Below are 22,054 nucleotides of genomic sequence, written 5' to 3'. Positions count from 1 at the left end.
ATCAATTTAATTATAGGAAAAGCAATTTCAAATAACTAAGCTTTACAACATTTGCAAAAAGTAGGAATATCAACCAAACACCTTCAACTCGATGGATAACTTATTCCATAGAGATGGCACCTTATAACAGAATGCTTTTTAGTTAGTCATTTTTATGCAAACATCCCCTGATTTAACTAAGCAAACTTTTTTATTTTTTGCTAATAGCTTGTCATTGACAATTTTCTTAACAGCACAGTTACAACAGCCTTTTGTAAGCAAGGTTAAGAGAGCATATTAGAACATTCACTTTAGAGTTGGTAATTGTATACTTCAACATACTTCTAATAACACTTGGCAGAAAATACCAAGGAGTGCTTAAAAAGAAGTTAACTCATATTAAAAGAAAAAAAGAAAAAACCCAGTTATGACTGTGTAGGTTTTAAAATGGCTCTTTTTGTATTCAGTGAAATACAAGAAACTGCTTCTAATCCTATTAAATATAACTGTTCACCTGGATTTCCGGGATTAGAAGAAAAGCCAAAGTCTTGTTGTGTTAAGCATTTGCAAATGTGGCTGTTCCAGACATAGTTCCTTGGACAAGTCTTGTTTGCTACATGGCACCTAGGAATCAAATAATCAGTGGATTTGAATGACAATAGAACTTATTTGCAAGCTCTGAAAAACATATCTGCCTGGAAAGCACAACATTATATAGCATGAGGATCTTTTTGTACTTAGATGCACATGAGTTACTGAAGCACCAAAGCATGCAAATGATTAGCAGTTATCATAGGCTTGTCACGATGAATTTATTTTTGGCCCCATCCATATATTTCTGTGTATTGGGTAAAAAAAAAAAAAGGATGAGAGTTATAGAACTCAGACTATTACATTATTGCTGTACACCGCCTTGGGTGAATCTCTTCATAAATGTGGTTAATAAATTCCAATAAATAAATAAAGTGTGAAGATTCTGAAAATCTAAGAATACATAGGCAAGAAAAAGACTGTCTATATAAACCATAAATGATTCTGTGCAAAACTATGACATTTCTTGAAGACATCCTCAATACTGGTTGGGATTGGATTTAATTACTTGCTTTTATCAGACAAATTACAATCAGGTATGCACATTGGGGCTAATTTTATAAATTAATTTTCACACATGTAAGTCTTGGTCCCTTTGTTTGCCCTGTAACAAGTGGATTTTTTTGTTTTTTTTTACCAGGAAAAGGGCTCCAAAATCTCCTTTGGGTCTGAGGGAGTAAGCTGCGAGTTAGTAATTTTCCCTCTGCCTGGAAATCAGAGTGTTGAGGACTTGTGTGGACTTTCTGGTATACTGTCAGGCTTATTTTCGAAAGAGAAGGGCGCCCATCTTTTAGCACAAATCGGGAGATGGGCGTCCTTCTATCAGGGTTGCCCAAATCGGCATAATCAAAAGTCAATTTTGGGCGTCCCCAACTGCTTTCCGTCGCGGGGACGACCAAAGTTCCCGGGGACGTGTCGGAGACGTAGCAAAGGCAGGACTGGTAAGGGAAGGACTTCTTCCGTTCAGTTAGTGCATCAGTTAGTCCACTTCAGTGCCCCCTAGGGTGCCAGGTTGGTGTCCTGGCATGTCAGGGGGACCAGTGTACTACGAATGCTGGCTCCTCCCATGACCAAATGAGTTGGATTTGGTCGTTTCTGGGATGGGCGTCCTCGGTTTCCATTATGGCCGAAAACCGGGGACGACCATCTCAACATTTACCTCGACCATCTCTAAGGTCGACCTAAATGTTGAGATTTGGGCGTCCCCGACCGTATTATCGAAACAAAAGATGGACGCCCATAAGTACATAAGTACATAAGTAGTGCCATACTGGGAAAGACCAAAGGTCCATCTAGCCCAGCATCCTGTCACCGACAGTGGCCAATCCAGGTCAAGGGCACCTGGCACGCTCCCCAAACGTAAAAACATTCCAGACAAGTTATACCTAAAAATGCGGAATTTTTCCAAGTCCATTTAATAGCGGTCTATGGACTTGTCCTTTAGGAATCTATCTAACCCCTTTTTAAACTCCGTCAAGCTAACCGCCCGTACCATGTTCTCCGGCAACGAATTCCAGAGTCTAATTACACGTTGGGTGAAGAAAAATTTTCTCCGATTCGTTTTAAATTTACCACACTGTAGCTTCAACTCATGCCCTCTAGTCCTAGTATTTTTGGATGGCGTGAACAGTCGCTTCACATCCACCCGATCCATTCCACTCATTATTTTATACACTTCTATCATATCTCCCCTCAGCCGTCTCTTCTCCAAGCTAAAAAGCCCTAGCCTTCTCAGCCTCTCTTCATAGGAAAGTCGTCCCATCCCCACTATCATTTTCGTCGCCCTTCGCTGTACCTTTTCCAATTCTACTATATCTTTTTTGAGATACGGAGACCAGTACTGAACACAATACTCCAGGTGCGGTCGCACCATGGAGCGATACAACGGCATTATAACATCCGCACACCTGGACTCCATACCCTTCCTAATAACACCCAACATTCTATTCGCTTTCCTAGCCGCAGCAGCACACTGAGCAGAAGGTTTCAGCGTATCATCGACGACGACACCCAGATCCCTTTCTTGATCCGTAACTCCTAACGCGGAACCTTGCAAGACGTAGCTATAATTCGGGTTCCTCTTACCCACATGCATCACTTTGCACTTGTCAACATTGAACTTCATCTGCCACTTGCACGCCCAATCTCCCAGTCTCGCAAGGTCCTCCTGTAATCGTTCACATTCCTCCTGCGACTTGACGACCCTGAATAATTTTGTGTCATCGGCGAATTTAATTACCTCACTAGTTATTCCCATCTCTAGGTCATTTATAAATACATTAAAAAGCAACGGACCCAGCACAGACCCCTGCGGGACCCCACTAACTACCCTCCTCCACTGATAATACGGGTTTCCCTGCCCCTTCGCGGGGACGTCCTGCGAGGACGCCCTCAGGAAAACTTGGGCGCCCCGTTCGATTATGCCCCTCCATGTGATATATATTCAACAGCCTCAGCAACAGTGAATAAGATCTCATACACTTTAAATTATCTTAGACATAATATAAATCAAACATAGAATCTTTAATTTGGTGTACTTTCTTTCAAAACTGAACTGCAGATATAACAGAACCTATAGACTGTACAACTGATATTATTAAGGCACAGGATATATGTATAAATACCAGTGTATTTAGAAATGGTCTTGAAAGTTTTAACCCAGGCAGCAAATAGCTGACACTTTAGAGTTTTATCAGTGCTCCCTTGTACTTTGCACCTTTTCCTCCAGGTTTTTCCGTTCCTTTCCCCTGGGTAGTCTTGCTGTGCTGCCTGTTCTGGAACTGATCTGCTGATCATGTTTCCCCTCCCTATTTTCTGCCTGCTCCTGGCCTAGTCTGCTGACCATGTTTCCTCTTCCCATTTGCTTCCCGCACTGTCTCCGTTTTTCTTGTTTTGTAGTTCCTTTCCATTCTTCTGATTTTTAATTTTCTACAATGCCCAGATCTTGTGCCTAATAAAATTAAACAATCACTGCCAGGTAAGTGAAAGAACTGAAGAAGTCTGTTGGGGCTGATCTGGAGGGATGAGAGGACAGCATTATGCAGTTCAGGATACATACAAGTTATCTCAATAGTGAATACATTCAGCTCCTCAAAGAGAGGAAGGCATGGTCTCCTCAAGGCAGGAAAATGGGGGTGCACTGAGAGAGGCTCTTGAAAGACCCAAACTGTTGAGGCTGTTAAGGTAATGAGAAGTTCCTGGGTACGGTGAACTCCAACCCAGTCACTTGTGGGATGCTGGAGAAAAGAAGATGATCAGATCTCCTCTCTTTTGGAATGGACACCTATTCTACCCCATATAATAATGTCTCAACCTAAAGCTGTTACTAGTGACAGTTACATTAAAGTCTTGTATGTTACATCTTAGCTCTTAGTTTAAAGAGAATCCACAAAAAGTGGAGAACTCAATAAGTCCCACGAGGCGTAAAATGAAAATGTGTGATTGTTACAATATTATTTGTTTGGAAATTATTAAACTTTGTTTTTTTAAAAGATAATTTGGTTCCATTCTTTGGATAGCCTGGCTTATATTCCCACCTTTTTTTTTTCACATCTTAGCTCTTATCCACATTCCACTCTTCTCCTGCCTGCTTAAATTGCTTTGAATATTGATCCTTAATTTTTGTTCCAGGTTAAAGACAAAGAAAACACATAATTTTAAGTTCTTTGGAACTATTTCTTTCTGTTCCATGATTTTCAGGTTATTTACTTATATTACTGGTTAAAGAAACACACATTTTTAAAATGTCTATAGACCATTCTGATTAATATGTTCAGCTCAGCCTGATCTGATCATGTGATTATATTAACATAGATAACACAACTTTTACTTCACAGACTATTTTTACAAGTGGCAATTCATATAGCAGGAAAATAAATGAGTCCATTCATCCTTGGTGGTTTTAATATCCAGGTGGAAAATATCATCGGAAAATAAATTAGGTTTCTTGAATACCTAGCCACTATTGTGTATGTTTTTCAAAAACTTCAAAATGAATTCAGAACAACCTAAAAGGTGTGAGGTCAATATTCTAAAAAACGTATGTGATTTAATTTGGAATTCATCACTTCAATTGTCAGAATTGAAAATCCTGGGCTGTTTTCACTTATTTGATTGGTGGTGATGGTTCTTTTTTTTCGATGTTGTCATAAAAGATTTACATATTTAAAATATAATAAAAACATTTCTGGCCAAAAGTTATATGGATAAAAATGGGTTAGCTTCAATAGTTCCTGAAGTGGGGTGGGAAGAATGGGTTAAACTTGATTGCAAAGTATTGATATTTAGCTGCTATTAATTTCAGTTTACTGTAAGTAGGACTGCATAAAAGCTGTTTTAATTTAAACAGATCACTTATCTTTTACGTTTAGGACTTCATATTCTGTGGATTTCTTTAAATGAAAACAGTGACTGAAAATCCACTTTTTTTTTTAATGTGGAGACAGCCTTGCTGAGTACCAATCACTATATTCCCAGTATTTCAGAGGCATTGATCCAATGAGCTAAACTATACCTCTTTGAATAGTGACCTAACAGTTGTTATTTTATGGCACTAAGCAGTTCAATTTCAATAAGCAGATCTTTTATAGATTCACTTTTATCAGTGCAGAATCTTCCTGACTAGCAATTTAAATTGAGATTTTGTGAACTCTACCCAGAAGCAAAGTACAGCATGCACATTAATAAATGTAGCTCCCTACCAATAGGGGTGTATGTGTGTGTTTTGGGGGTGGGGGAGGAGTTGGTTTACCATTTCCTGCCAGTGAAGATAAGGCTAGATCTTCCTACCATTGTAGGGCAACACAGAAGTCTATTCTGGTTGATTTGTGGGGAAATGGAAAAAAAAATGTTTTCCTTGTTTTTTATGCAATGCACTTACTGACTTTGACATATTGGGGATCCTGAAGGGGCTATGCATAAGTTCAATATATATTATAATGCATAGGAGCAGACTCTGTGGGTGCTGTGGGTGCTTGAGCACCCCCAATATTGAGAAAATTCCTTGTATGTGTCCAGGGAGGGGTTATTTCCACTGGGCTTAGCACCCCCAATAATTTTGAAAAGTTGGCCTATTCTATAATGCAATGCAGGCAACCTAGATTTCATTATAATACTAGTAAAAAAAGGCCCGTTTCTGGAACGAATGAAACGGGCGCTAGCAAGGTTTTCATGGGAGTGTGTATGTTTGAGAGAGAGAGCCAGAGTGAATGTGCGGGTGTGTGACAGAGTGAGACTGTCTGTGTGACAGTGTGTGTGTGAGAATGAGAGTGTGTGGCAGGGCCCCCCTCCCCTGTTCCTAATGCCCCTCACCCCGTTCCCTCCCCTCCTTTTTCTCCTCCTTCCCACACTTTGGGTTCCTTAAGGCTTTCAAAAGTCTATGTACCCCAGTGGCCCTAACGCCCAGTATCCGGATACCCCACCGCTTTCCTCCTCACCCCTCCCCCAAGATGTAACAGTTTCACGTCCTTCATTTTTTTTTAAAGTGTCCTATCTACCCTGAGTTCAAATGCCCGGCATTCAGATTGTGTTCCTCTCGTAAATTTTCATTTCTTTCATTCATTCAGAACTTGCCCCCCCCCCCCCCCCCCCGAACACTTTCGGTTCCTTCAGTCTTTTAAAACTATCTACCCTGTGTCCTAATGGCCAGCATTCAGATTGTTTTCCTTTCCCAAATGTTCATGTCTTTCAGTGGTTCAGAACTCCCCCTCCCCCCATTTAACACTTTCAGTTCCTTCAGTCTTTTAAAACTCTCCTATCAACCCTGTGTCCTAATGGCCAGCACTCAGATTGTTTTGCTTTGCCAAATTGTCTGTCACTGATGTCACTGAGGTCAGTGCGTGCCTGCCTAGCAGACCACTTCCGGCAGGCACGGTCCCAAGCACATCCTGTTGGAGGTGAGAATTATTATATAGGATACTAACATAACACGATATTGCACGATAGTGCTTAGGCAGAATATTGGCATTTACACATGTATGTGCACATATAAGTACATATTTGCCATTATTCTAAATATTTATACACATCACACACATGTAAATGTGATTACCTGGTTTATAGAATTGCCTTCATTATCATAAGAATATAAGCGTTGTCATACCGGGACAGGTCCATCAAGCCCAGTATCCTGTTTCCAACAGTGGCCAATCCAGGTGACAACTACCTGGCAAGATCCCAAACAGTAAAACAGATTTTATGCTGCTTATCCTAGAAATATACACAACAAAAATTGAACAAAACTTGATATGTGATAATGTGTATCTAATTGGCTATAGAGGTTATCTCATATCTTTCTTGACGACTATGTGCATTGACAAATCATGTCGCTCACATGTCTGTGTATAGTTATAATCACAGAATACCTCCAGCCAACCAGTAGTAACACGTTGTGTTTGAATATTTAATTTAAATCGTACTACTGATTCAAAAAATAAACATTATTGCACATATGAAAGCAAATAATGCACAAAAGTAACTTAGCTTAGCTACAGGGATCCAAACTTTGTCTGTTGTCTTCTGTGACTGAAGCTCAACAACTAGCGTCTTAGACTAATGGAACCCTCATTGGCAACTCCAGTGTTGTGGTAAGCCCGACAGGACCCTGTTTCGCGGTGTCATGCTTTGTCGAGGGCAAAAACCTGTATAAAGTGGAGAATGCATTAAAATTACAATTAAAATTAAAATTAAAACCAAGGTTTTGCACAAGGTTGGTTTTAATTTTAATTTTAATTGTAATTTTAATGCATTCTCCACTTTATACAGGTTTTTGCCCTCGACAAAGCATGACACCGCGAAACAGGGTCCTGTCGGGCTTACCACAACACTGGAGTTGCCAATGAGGGTTCCATTAGTCTAAGACGCTAGTTGTTGAGCTTCAGTCACAGAAGACAACAGACAAAGTTTGGATCCCTGTAGCTAAGCTAAGTTACTTTTGTGCATTATTTGCTTTCATATGTGCAATAATGTTTATTTTTTGAATCAGTAGTACGATTTAAATTAAATATTCAAACACAACGTGTTACTACTGGTTGGCTGGAGGTATTCTGTGATTATAACTATACACAGACATGTGAGCGACATGATTTGTCAATGCACATAGTCGTCAAGAAAGATATGAGATAACCTCTATAGCCAATTAGATACACATTATCACATATCAAGTTTTGTTCAATTTTTGTTGTGTATATTTACAAGGTTTATCCAGGGAACAAAACAGAGCCATTTATTTTTGTATTTGTATCCTAGAAATAAGCAGTGGATTTTCCCAAGTCCATCTTAATAAAGGCTTATGGACTTTTCTTTTAGGAAATTATCCAAACCTTTTTTAAACCCTTTTTTGACCACATTCTCTGGTAATGAATTCCAGAGTTTAATTACACATTGAGTGAAGAAATATTTTCTATGGTTTGTTTTAAATTTACTACTGAAAATTATTCTGTGCACGCCCAAAACTCACGCCTACACTACCGGCCATTTTTCATCACACCTTAGTAAAAGGACCCCTCAGAATGTAAGCTCTCTGGGGCCAAGGATATACCCACTATAACAGAATAAAATTTGCCTTGAACTGCTATTGGAAAAAGTGTGATCTAAATTATCATGATCAAGGAGGTGGTTTTTATTTACTGAGCAATTTTCCCTCTATTTGGGTATTTTACTTATCTTTCCAGTTTCCTTTTATTCCTTCTGATAATTTTCTTTAATTCTTTTTGGATTATTGTGTTCTTGGAACGCCATACTGATTTATTGGCCTCAGGTTCTTTCCACTCTTTAAAACACCACTACCTGATATAGATTCACCATTCCATTTACTATATCGATCGGTCCCTGTGGCAAACTGTCCGAAATCATTTGCTGCGCTTCCTTGAGTTCAATGATTGTTTGCAGCTTTGGATGGAGCTTGAGATAAGCCTCCAACAATTGCTCCCCAGATAAAAGTCTACGTCACCGTGACGTCATTAACAGTAAGCTGGTACACTGCTTTTTTTCCCCAAATAATGGTAGTTTTATACAGTGCAAACATTTTTGAACACACAAAAATTGCTGTGTAGTCACGCTTAAAGGTCTGTAACTTCACTGTGTCTAAAGATAATCTCATTCCATTCTGCACATAAACATAGCAACAAACAAAGCTGTAAAATTTTACATTGAAATTCCAAGCAGTTGCTGGGAAAACAGCAAAAAACTCTAGGGGGTTACTTTTTTTTTTTTTTTTTACCTCACCCTATATTTCATAAAGATTGTTCAAACCTTTCAGTTCCTCCTTACGGTGTTCCTCCATTTTAATAAAGTTGATACCCTTGAAGTTCAGGGCTCTATCTTTTGTGTGTCCTCTCTCTGACTTTGCACTTACACTACGTAAACTATAAAAATTATTATTATTAAAAAGAGGGGTAGCTTTAGGTTATGATAATATGAACAAGATAGTTTTCAATTATCTTATATGTACAGTATATGCATTAGATAATCTTCTAAATTCTGAAACTTTGAAATATTTTTCAAAGTAAAGAACTATATCAGCTAACTTCTCTGTTACACTTCTTGTTTATCTTTTTATTAGCTGTGCCTGCTTCCTATGGTTTGATGTATTATTAATACTAACTTTTAAGTCCCATTGCTAGTTGCCACAAAGGAATGGCACTAGAGAAGGTGACTGCTTGATATGTTTAAGCCAGTGTCAGAGATGAAAAACAAGCCTATCAGTGTTTTTGGTACACAAACTGAATTAGGAAAAGTAAATCCTAATATTTGAGATGGGTATCAGTGTATGTAGTTTTGTTTCCATGGTCTCAAATAGCAACTTCACATATACAGTGTGGGCGTCTAGAAGCCTGAGAGAGATTATATTTATCCAACTCTCGTTTCAGTACTTCAGAACATTGGCAAATTTAACATCTATTTAAATTCTTACTCTGAGGTGCTTATAGAGTATTCAACATAAAAAGATTAACTGTCTACAAATATCTTCATTCTATAATATTTTGATTGCATGTTACTTAATTATAATACTCTTTAATAACAACTGTGTTTTACATATATAGGTTGTGGTTAGTTACAAGTAAATATTATACTGATATATAAGATAATATACAATGCCTTTTACTTACTACATAAAAATCTCAGGTGTCGGATCAAAGAAAAGTAAAAAAATGATAATGATAACCTCAATAGCTGCAGAAATATAATACAATTTTTACATCACATAACACTCAAAACCTACTAACTGCAGTTGCTGAAAATATCCCCCTTTTCTTATGCCATGTACATTTCTCCCTCCTAATGGGATACATATATATGAGTATAGTGAATCATTTGCCAGAAGAACAGATAGGTAATCTCTTCTACGGGCTCTTGGTGGTAATTTCAAATTTGGCATGCGCCCATAACGCCTGGATGAATGAATAATTTATTTCCTCCCATATGTGCCGTTTCCAGCGGTAATCGGTAGTCGGTGCGTGCCGACCGGTCACTGTGCGTGTAGTGAATAAGCCCTTACGCTAGATCAATGGGTGGCATTTAGGGCTCAGGCCAGTTATAGACGCGCGCTGGTTTCAGATTTACCGCAAGCCCTTTTCCCGTCACATTAAAAAAACAAACAAACCTTTTTTGTGGATGTGGTAAAAACTGGCCCAGTGTACACCTAATACACACACCTACACTACTGAAGTCCTCTTTTTTACTGTGGCTTAGTAAGAGGGCCCCTTAGCTAGCAAGAACAGTTGATTCTACAGTTTATTCAATGAATTAAAACAAGATTAAAGCTGCAATATAAAGTTTACATTCTCTGAGATCTTGAGAATCTAAATTGAATCTAAATTATATCTTGGTCTAATATATCTGATCACCTTCAATCTGAACTTGAGCAATCATGCCCACTTCTATCTGTTGAGCACAAATGTTATGCAAGTGGGTTGACTACTGACTTTGAAAAGTTTGAAAATACTGTGTAATATATGCGCTTTTATAACTGAAGACTCATTAAAAGAATGCATGAAAATGAAAATTTGAAAAAGTCATCTACTGGCAGTGAAGCATTCTTCATTCAGCCTTATAGAAAAATGGACTTATCCGTCACCCAGTGCCTGTTCCATTCTACTATTTAGAACAACCAATGGTACTGATAGTGACCATTCCAGGATCTTGCTACCCTACAATGGAAAAGGATTCTTGTTGTCATAAAAAAGCAAATCAACGTGTTTTCTTTATACTGTGTTAATTTTGAAAGCTTTCACAGATTCATTGTACCTGTTGATGAAAACAGGAAGAGAAATAGAACTTCTGACCATGTCTGACGAAAAGGATGAAATTAATGAGATTGCAATTACTGCTCATGTTCATGGAACTATTGTTGATGTTATGGTATCCTGACTCCTTGGCTGTTGATTCTATCTTAGTATTAAGTTTCCTCAAAAAATGGACATAGATTGATACTTCATCTTCAGTTTTTTTTTAATTTTTAAAAATAATCTCTTTAGGTCTGGCTCTAGGTCTCTTTTGTGAAGCATTTAACATAAACAAAATGGTAAGTCAGATAATTATGTGGATGAAATTTGGGGTACTCCAGTGTTGGGAAACATTCATGGGCACCTTTTCTGTATTCATTCAAAGGAAGCTCTAATTTTTTTTGGGGGAGGGGGGGAGAACTTCTTGTAAACATATTTTGTTGCATTTGCTTGTTAAACTATTAACCTTTATTTATTACAAAAAAACATGCAGTATTTTACTGAAATGTATAGCACAATGTTTTCAAGTGAAGTTCACAGAATCAGAATCAAAGAATGAACAAAAAGGTATTGTCTACTTACTGGGACTCAGTTGTTGGCAAGGAGCGTCTTATGATTGAATGAACTTGTCTGTAAACATCAAGCTTAGACATGCATCGGCAAGATGTATGATTGGCAACACTGATTGTAACTGTCTTATGTCCTTGAGACAGTGGCACTGTAATTTCAAACAACTATGAAAAGGATAGGGAAAGAATTAGATACAAATACAGTGAACAGCATAAATAACATCAAGAAAAAAGCACAGTAACACTGTACTTTTATTTCATTAACCTGTATTGGATGAAATACTAATATTTTATAACATAAATCTTAGTTTATAAATTATAGAAATTTAGGGGTCCATTTACTAAGTTGTGGTAAAAAGTGGCCTTAGCACACGCTCTTATGCATGTCATTCCAGTGTGCTAAGGCCATTTTTACTTGAACTGTAAAAATGTCTTTTTCCATTAATGGCCACTCACTAATGTTACATGGTCAATTTTCAAAATTACTGCAGGAGCACTTATAGCAACCAGTTCTGTAGGTGGTGTTATGTAGATGTGCTAACTAGTTAGTGCAGGAATGCCCATGATCTGCCTAATATGCCCCCTAATAGAAATGGAAAATTTTTTTAGCACATGGTTAGCACGTGCAGACTGCAAAGTTACCATAGGATGACTGAGCGCTTCCCGTGGTACTCCATTTTTTGCTACACTAGGCACGTGTTAGCGCCTAATGCAGCTTAGTAAAAGGTACAAGAAATGTGAAAATATACTTTACATGTATATGCATAGGTTATTAGGATGTAAGTCCTACTTAAGCAATAACCAGTTGGAAATTTAATGTTAGAATATTTCTGTACTGAAAATGTTATATATGGAATATGGGAAGTATATTCAGAGAACAAGTCTTCTAAACTACATTGCCATTCAAATTTTCCCCTCTGCCACTAGCACAATGCAGTCAAAGATAAGGAAAATTTCTTTGAAAATTTCAAATTTAAGGGCAATGTAATCTCCCTTCAAGCAACTGGTGCTGAATGGAAAGAAGAATCAAACATAAAAATAGGGAACAGCTTTTCTACCTCACATAACTATTCAGCCTGCAGTCCAGGAAGTAGGAACACATTGAAGGGGGTGGAAAAGGAAGGAAAAAGAGAATGGACGGGGGAGGGGGGGAGGTTTGAGGAAAGGAAGAATGAATCCTGTGGAAAAAAGAGAGAGAAAGACAAAGGGAAACAAACACAAGAGAGAGGGGGAAAAAGAGGAAGATCTGTGGAGTTGGAAAAATTGAGGTTACGGAGAGATGATAGAAAACAGTACTCTAAGGGAAGACAATATAAAGAAAAAAGGAATAAAAAAAAAAATAAGATGTAGAAGAAGAGGGAAACAGCTAAAGACTTAAGGGTCCTCTTACTAAGGAGCGTTAACCCCCGGATTCTATATAGCGCGCCTAGAGATCTGTGCCAAAATCGGTGGGGATTCTATAACAATGCGCATAACTTAACAAGCTGATGACTGCTGATAACAGCACTCAACAAGCAATAATGAGCAATAATTGGCACTGATTAGAATTTAGGTGCGCAAGTCGCTAAGCATATTCTATAACGATGTACGCCAAACTTCTAATGAGCGCAGGCAAAAAGGGGTGTGATTATGGGCGGGGAAGTGTGCATTTTGTGGGCATTCTGAAATGTATGTGCCTAGTTACAGAATACAGCCCAGTGTGGCTAAATCTACGTGCTGGAATTTATGAATTTTCATGGATGCGCATAGATTTAGGCGCTGAAATATCAACTAAGCGTATTTTATAAATCGGTGCCTAGATTATAGAATACGCTTAGTTGGCACCGATTTCAGCACCGATTTTTTAGGCACCATATATAGAATCTCCCCCTAAGCCCTTAACATGGGGTTAATGCGCAGAAACAGGCTACCCCACAATCACACTAAGGGACTTTGGGGTGGTTTGACTGCTTCCACATGTTACTGAATTTTTCAAAAATTTTCATTCAGGGGGCATGGCACGAGTAGAGAGTGTGCTATATTTACCACATGCCAACTGGCTAATTAACTTATCGCAGGCGAACTTAGCACCTCCTAAATAGGAGGTGATAAGTGCTCCCATGTTAACTCAGAGCAGCTACTGCATATTAATCCAAATGTTAATGCACAACTTCCAATAATAAATAGTGAGAACGTCCCCTTTTTGATGCAGCATTAGTTTTGAGTTTGACACATGCTAAAATCACGCATTATAGCATGTCAAGCCGAAACCATAATGTACTTTATTAAATGGGCCCCTTAGGTTAGAAAATTAGTTACTTAATATCTTTCTGTCAGTTTTTAACCCCTGTGCCGGGGCTGGTGGTTGGGAGGCGGGGAAAATGCTGGGCAGACTTATACGGTCTGTGCCAGAGCTGGTGGTGGGAGGCGGGGCTGGTGGTTGGGAGGTGGGGATAGTGCTGGGCAGACTTGTACGGTCTGTGCCCTGAAGAGGACAGGTACAAATCAAGGTAGGGTATACACAAAAAGTAGCACATATGAGTTTATCTTGTTGGGCAGACTGGATGGACCGTGCAGGTCTTTTTCTGCTGCCATCTACTATGTTACTATCCAGCTTATAATCGAAAGAGAAAAACGCCTATATTGCGACCCAAATCGGGAGATGGGCGTCTTTCTCCCGTGGGCGCCCATATCGCTATAATCGAAAGCCGATTTTGGGCGTTTCCAACTGTAATCCGTCACGGAAACGGGTAAAGTTGACGGGGGCGTGGTGGAGGCGTGGTGGAGGCGGAACTGGGGTGTGGTTATCATTCAAGGAGAGATGGGCATCTTTAGCTGATAATCGAAAAAAAAGGCGTTTTTACCACGATTTTGGGTCACTTTTTTGGACCCTTTTTTTTCATGAACAGGTCCCAAAAAAGTGCCCCAACTGACCAGATGACCACTGGAGGGAATCGGGGATGACCTCCCCGGACTCCCCCAGTGGTCACTAACCCCCTCCCACCAAAAAAAACCCACTTTAAAAATGTTTTTTCCACCCTCTATGCCAGCCTCAAATGCCGTACCCACCTCCATGACAGCAGAATGTGTTCTATCCTGTGACAGCCTTTCCCTGGCTCTGATGTGGCTCTCGGGTGAGTGTGACACCTTTTCTGTTATGCGCACTGCACAGTCACATCAGCAATGCATTGTGGTGGGTGTAGGGTATTGGGCTCCGTGATTCCACTAGCTTGTGGCAAATGCTCACGATGTTGGTAGTTGGTAGGCTCTACTCCCATGGTGCTTTTCCCCCTGCTTACTGGGTCAGAGTGTGCCCTGTTTTGTTTCCGGTAGTCCATGAGGTAGTGGCCATTTTTGTAAGCCAGTTTTAGATCCCTTTCACGTGTTAGCCACGTTATAGAACTTAGTTCTTACCTTGAATGTGGCTGAAAGAGGGCATTGTACAGCATTCTGCCAGCTCTGACCTACTGCTAATCTCAGTACCAGGGAGACTCGTTGCCAGTGGGGCACAACCTCTGATCTGCAGTTAACTGTGAGTAAACGTGCTTATTCCAATAAAGGACGTTTTCGGAGAGATTAGTCTTCAGGTGTTAACTAGTATGCCAATGTTATATAGCAGCAACAAGTCCTAGAGGCCTGCGTGTATGCAAGTCCCTGGAGCACTTTTAGTGGGTACCGCAGTGCACTTCAGCCAGGTGGACCCAGGCCCATCCCCCCCCCCCTACCTGTAACACTTGTGCTGGTAAATGGGAGGTCTGCAAAACCCACTGTACCCACATGTAGGTGCCCCCTTCACCCCTAAGAGCTATGGTAGTGTTGTACATTTGTGGGTAGTGGGTTTTGGGGGAGGGGGGTTGGGTGCTCAGCACCCGTGGTAAGGGCCCTATGCATGTGGAAGAGTTGTCTGAAGTTTACCGCACTGACCTCTAGGGTGCCCAGTTGGTGTCCTGGCATGTCAGGGGGGCAAATGTACTACGAATCGTGGTCCCTCCCATGACCAAATGGCTCGGATTAGGACGTTTTTGAGCTGGGCATTTTTAGTTTCCATTATCGCTAAAAAAAACAAACGCCCAGCTGAAAAACGTCCATTTTTTCGAAAATACGGTCTGTCCCGCCTCTTCACGTACCCGTTTTCGGACATAGACGCCCATGGAGATAGGCGTTTGCATTCGATTATGTCCCTCTATGTTACTATGTCTCAGGGAAGGGAGTAGGGGAGGACCAATTAAATTCCAACAAACTACAGAGTTGAATAAACATACATAAAGTAATGTTTAGTAAAAGACCAAAAAAAACAATGATGATAAAATGTTCTAAAACCAATAAAATAAACAGATTGCCCGGTTAAATTACATACAGAAAAAAGTTCGCAATACTCATGAAAATGTTGCCAGACGTGAGACAGATTTGTGTTTCAGTGATAAATGCCTGCCTCAGGAGTCAGAAGACCTAGCCAAAACTGTGCCTGACTTGTGTATAGGCAAATATTGTCAATGAATCAGAATGTGTTGAGCAAAAAGGCAGAACAATTTGCAAGCGCTTCAAGGGTTAACCAATACTGTCCTCTACCCTCCAACAGGAAAGAATAACCATATTGTAGATCAGACATGACCCTGTATTTTCATACCTGTCTTCACTGGAAAAGGTTATTTAGAGATTTAATATTTAAAGCCAGTAGTTGGCAAGTTTATTAAAAATGCCACCACAGCATTTTTAAAAATACAAATATTCAGTGCCTTTATATCTATCTATACACACTCAGCACTGCTGAATATACACATCCGCAAGTGAACAACAGTCACTAACCATAAAATGGCAATATTCATCCACTATGCGGAAAATTCTACAATTGAGAGCTTCCATGTAGGCACCTTGAGAATGCAGCTTGGCAGCCTATTCTATGATGATACCTAGCTGGCCAGGTTCCATTACAGAATATTAGCGTAACCAGGTATTGGTGTGCTTAACATTTATGGGTCCTCAGTTACACCAGCCATAGACCTGGCTATGTTTTACTTTATAACTACTATTCAGCAGGCCTAAACACATAGGTTATCAGTGTAGTAGATAAATATGACTGCTAAATGCTCCCAAGGGTCAAGGCATGCCTCTTTGGCCATGCCCTTTAGCTGCATGCTGCAAGGGTGCTGGCCTCTTGTAGAAACTCTAAGCCCTCTGTTGTCTGAAAGGTTTCTTCACTGTGTTTGATGGTATTGGCAGCCTCTGCTCCACAACCACAAAAGATGTCAACATAGGAGCTGGACTTCCACTTTCTCCTTAATGCCAACATGTAGTACAGGCACTGAACTGTGGGGTACCACAGGGATCCATACTGTCTCTCATTTTATTTAATATCTGCCTCAAGCCTCTGGCTGAGCTGCTTCGGTCGATTGACACACAATTCTATATCTATACTGATGTGCAACTACTCATGCCCACTGAACCAGATCTACTCACAACTTTGAATAAACGGACTGCCTGTCTAACTGGAACTCAGGAATGGGCTGAAAGCAGCAAACTGTGCATGAACCGAAGTAAAACAGAGATTCCTTGGGTACCTAACGCAAATGGACAAATACCTGGCTTCAGAGTACCTATTGGGAAGTATGAACTCACTCTAAAATCACAGGCCAGGAATCTTGGGATACTGCTGGACTCATCACTCTGACTGTGCAAATTCAAACAACTTTTAAAAATAAATTAAAACAACTTTAAAAAATTGTCACTATTACCTGAGGCAACTACAAAATCTTTCTTCATATATTGAAAAGACAAGTCTGACCACAATAGTCTGTGCAATGATAACATCACGACTAGACTACTGTATTTTTTCACGCAGAGAGTGGTGGATACTTGGAATGCCCTCCTGCGGGAAGTGGTGGAGATGAAAACGGTAATGGAATTCAAACATGCGTGGGAAAAACATAAAGGAATCCTGTTCAGAAGGAATGGATCCTCAGATTAGCCAAGATTGGGTGGCAGAGCCGGTGGTGGGAGGTGGGGCTGGTGGTTGGGAGGCAGGGCTAGTGCTGGGCAGACCTCTACGGTCTGTGCCCTGAAAATGGCAGATACAAATCAAGGTAAGGTATACACAAAAAGTAGCAAATATGAGTTTATCTTGTTGGGCAGACTGGATGGACCGTGCAGGTCTTTTTCTGCCGTCATCTACTATGTTACTATGTAAATCACAATGATGCCAGCTTCTTGTAGAAATGCTAAGGCCCCTGATGTCAGAAGGGTGTCCTCACTATGCCTGATGGTATTGGCAGCCTCTGCTCCACAATAAGGGCTCAATATACTCCACGTAAGATGTCAATATGGAAGTGGGACTCCCACCACCTCCTTAATACCCACAGGCAGCACCAGGTCCTGACAGATCATTTTCTAATCAAATTTTCTATTGAGGACTACTGAAAACAGATGGGTACAACCAAAGTTTGGAAGGAAATTTGAGACATGAGAAATCTGGCTGCTAAGAACTTCCCAGAGTCCTCTCCTACCCCCATGTGGATGAAAGATGATGACAATATCAGAACAGGTTGATATCAGGAGTGCATACTTAGTGATGGCATTAGAAAAAAAAAAAAGCCCCTCCAAAAAAAGCTCCTATGCCCTAAAGCATCAAGGACAAACTTGAAAGAAAATAGCAAAAATCTTACCTAGATGAAGAAAGGCTTATTTGTAAAAAAACACATTGCAAGGTACCACCAGACCTTATCTGTAGCCAAAAAGCAATGTTTTTCTCAACACATTTAACAAGCTGCTAATTCAACCAAGCAGCTATTTAAAAAATTACACAGCCTACCGTAAACCTCACAACAGAACCAGCCTTCCCAGTCACAACTAACCAGCAATGATTTTGCCACATATTTTGCCAACAAAATTGGTAAGTGATCCCGAGGCAATTTTTTAAAATGGCCACACACTAATACTAACATTAGTGCACAGCCATAAATGAAGAAAAAAACCCTCTTTGACGGCTGTGATAGTATAATGCAGGCAATTCAGTGACTTTTCTTAATAGGGACCCTAATGGCAGTTTTCAATGCTTTCTCTGTGCAGCATTCACAGTGCTATGATGGAAGGGTTTGTGAAGTTGATTAGTCCATGTAGTTTGCAGTACCTTGCAGAATCTTCAGTTTTTAGAGCAGGAGTGAAGTATTTACTGTATATTGATATCAGCAACCAAGTACATAGATTTAGTATGAAATGCCAATGAGGTCTCAGTCCTTCATGAGGACTGTACTTTTGAACAGCGTTGTAAGTGCTGTGAATGGTTCTCTTAGTGTGTAGGTGAGATTTCCAGTGCTATATAGGTGAAAGGACATAGACTTGGAAGGGTGGTCAATTCATAAAATGGCTTCCCAGTGGAATTGGTGAAAATGAAAACTGTATCTGAATTCAAGAAAGCTTGGGACAAGTACACAGGATCTCTAAGGGAGAGGAAGAAACAGTTGATGGCATGGATGGGCAGATTGGATAAGCCATATGGTCTTTGCCTTCATTTTTCTATGTTTCTATGTTACATAGTGATGTCATCAGGTAGCACCTGCATTGGGGGCTCAGAGGTCTTGTCATCTTTCTTGATGCTGGCCAAGGAAGGAGGTTCATACCATGCTTTTTCACATACCAATGTCAGTGCCCTCTACTGCTTTGTGCCATCTTTGCTGCCAGAGATGTCCTTCCACAAAAGCAGCATGCATACCCCTCTGTTTGGCAACATACATGCATCACAAACTGATCACAGAGGCCTCCAGGTCCATCCAGTCTACCCTCTTTATTAACCTTGTAAATGCCTCAGATGGTACTTCATCTTTGCTTTACTCTCTTCCATTCTAAACACACAAGATCCTCTGTGCTTCTCCCGTAACATTTGTTTTACAGGACCCTCACTAGTCCTGTATGTTCCTGCCCCCCAGGGCCATACCAAGTCAGAGTAGAGAAGTATATATCATCTTGTTACAGCATTCCTCTCCTGGGATGGCTGCAATGGTATGCCTGCCCCTATATACTGTAAGTCCGAGATCTTAGTGTGATTAGAAACTGTATGAAGTCAGATTCCTCACTGGAACCTGAGTGTGTGTTACAGCCCAGCCCTTGGACCTTATTTATGTTTTGTCTCTGGGAAATTTCTCCAAATGGGTTAGTTTTGCATATATCATGACAGGAATGAATCTCACATCTAAGCCAGGATATGTGGAGTATGATCTCAATCTCTCAGATTTAGTGGTAATGCTCACTGTAGAACTTGTACTGTGTCAAACAGAGCTTCTTCCTGGAATTTATAAGATGTAACATGTATAAGCAACTTATCCAGGTGTGTTTGGAAGTTCTTTTTGATCAAGCCTATGGCACCCAAAATGATGGAAAATATTTCTGTATCTTTCTGCCACATTTTCTTGGTCTCGGACTGCATTTCTTGGTACGTGAGGATCTTCCCTCTCACCATGCGATTTACCGAGTAATTGCTTGGAACCAATACTTCTAATCAATACCATTCTGTTGTTTTTTTCCTTTACCAATATGTCCAATTTTCAGGCATCCAGCTTTTTATCAGACGGGAAAGAGATACTCCAGATAATTATAACCTTTTTGTTTTCCACAGTTCTCTTAGAGGCATGATACCAATGCTTTTCCGGTACTCTGATGTAATGATTACAGAGTGAAGACTCCCTTGATTTTTATCCAGTGTGAAGTGAGTCTAACAGGACAGAGGTCTTACCTACCCCTCTGTCTGCTATTTATTAGGGGAGTGACGCTGAAGCTTGGCTCTCAATACTGACAGCTCCAAGGAGAGAGAAGCCCCAGTTAGCAACTGCACTACAAAGGAGGTACAATGGACATGATTATACCTGTTAGGATGAGGATCCCAGGGAAGAAGACTGTATGTATTGGACTTCAAAGAGGACAGGTTGACCAGAATCCAGGAGGTCTGTTACAAAAAGGGGATTACAGACACAGAGGAAGTAATTGGAGCTTTACAATGTTTGCTTCATGCTGAACAACCTCAAACTACAAACATTACCTCAGAGCTGTAATGTTTCAATAAAATCATTCACGCAGACGCCCCAACTTACACGCTAAACCTCGTGGACCTACCTCCCAGAAATGCCACAAGATCATCTCGCAAATTTCTCAACCTGCACTTCCCCAGCTGTAAAGGTCTAAAATACAAGCTGATGCACGCCACCTCCTTCTCTTACACAAGCACGCAGTTATGGAATGCATTACCCATAGACCTGAAAACAACTGACGAAATAACTATCTTTCGCAAATCACTAAAAACATATTTCTTCAACAAGGCCTAGAACGAGAACCCACAGCCACACTAATCCATTTCACCAACCCATTCAGCTATGAAAGCACACCTTCTATAAATACCCTTTTAAATCCCTTCCTCTCCTTTCTTCCCTTAATTAATCTCTACACAATACTAATTATACCTGATATACTGGATTAACTATGTTAACAATACTATGTAAGCCACATTGAGACTGTGCAAATAGGTGGGAAAATGTGGGCTACAAATGCAATAAATAAATAAATAAAAGAGTTGTATCACCCCATATCTGCCTCTGAGTTATCTTGGTGGAACTTCTACACCAGGGTCTTGAAAGGAAATCCCTTCTTTGCGAAGAGAACCTGCTCATTTGTATAAGAATAAGCATTCTGAGGGCATAGTAGGGAAAGGACTGTGAAGAAATAAGCATTTTGTAGGCGCCATAGGATATGACTCCAGCCATAGACCACCCCATCACTGGGATACCCCCTAACACAGAGATATATATCCACATTTTGAATAATTAAGGAATATTAAACCTGATATAGTAACATATTTCTCCAATTTATATATCTATGTAAAAATGATTAATACATCTAGCTCTGGTCACTAATAGAAAACAGAGTAAAACTTCTTATGACTTCTTGATAGCCAACCTCCAGCACGATGAAATTTCTATTTATAAATAGACAGATTAATCTTTTATTGAATTAGATTTTTTTAAAATACCAGTATAGTTAAAACTAAATTGGCACATCCATGATTTACAGTGCCAACTGCAGTTTCACTCAAGAAGGCTGAAATAATAATTAGTATTTTCCTGATTCTTTGCATCTTTAATCTGTTTCCTTTTAGTCCTTAGCATAAATCTAATTCAGTGAAGTCAACATCTGCAGCCAGGCACAGGGCATGTTGGCAGCTGCAGTTTCCAGATGTCAAACTCAAATTTATATTTTTAAAGAAGGAACATCTGTGGCTATGACTGCTTGCTAGTTTTGCTAATGGCTGTGGATCAGCATTTGAAGCTACCATTGATCAAACAGCTGATATGCTTTCTGGTATGCTGTGCTCACTTGACAGTATTTTTTTTTTCTTGTATCCATTCTTAAATTTGAGATATTGAGATCCCAGTTGCATATTAACATAGAAATCCAAGCATAAAAGAAGAGGATAAACTCTATGTAAGTCCAACAGGCAACACGGTGAAGTAGGGTAACACAACCAGCGTTCCAAATAAAATCCAAAAGAAGACAACGAGGATTGGAACAGAGGTCAATTTTTATTGAAGAATCAAACTACATCAGGACTTGACATGGAGCTGTGTTTTGGCATAAAAATGACTGCCTCAGCAGTCAAAAAAGCTACATAAAAACATGGAGCAATAAACATTCATTATTAATAATAGAAAAAGCAATATAAAATGTCAAAAAATA

General features: G+C 39.8%; 1 protein-coding gene across 1 annotated transcript in view; it reads right to left on the bottom strand.

Annotated features, from left to right (window-relative positions):
* Nucleotides 1-22,054, bottom strand: part of VEGFC (vascular endothelial growth factor C) — a 232,717-nt gene that overhangs the window by 10,343 nt on the left and 200,320 nt on the right. The window contains 2 exon segments of the mRNA XM_030191521.1: nt 494-603; nt 11,376-11,527. Coding sequence (XP_030047381.1) covers nt 494-603; nt 11,376-11,527 — 262 coding nt within the window.

This window comes from Microcaecilia unicolor, chromosome 2 (genome assembly GCF_901765095.1).
Source record: "Microcaecilia unicolor chromosome 2, aMicUni1.1, whole genome shotgun sequence".
Lineage (NCBI taxonomy): Eukaryota > Metazoa > Chordata > Amphibia > Gymnophiona > Siphonopidae > Microcaecilia > Microcaecilia unicolor.
The sequence above is the reverse complement of the archived record's forward strand: the minus strand, read 5'-3'. Positions and strand labels throughout refer to the sequence as shown.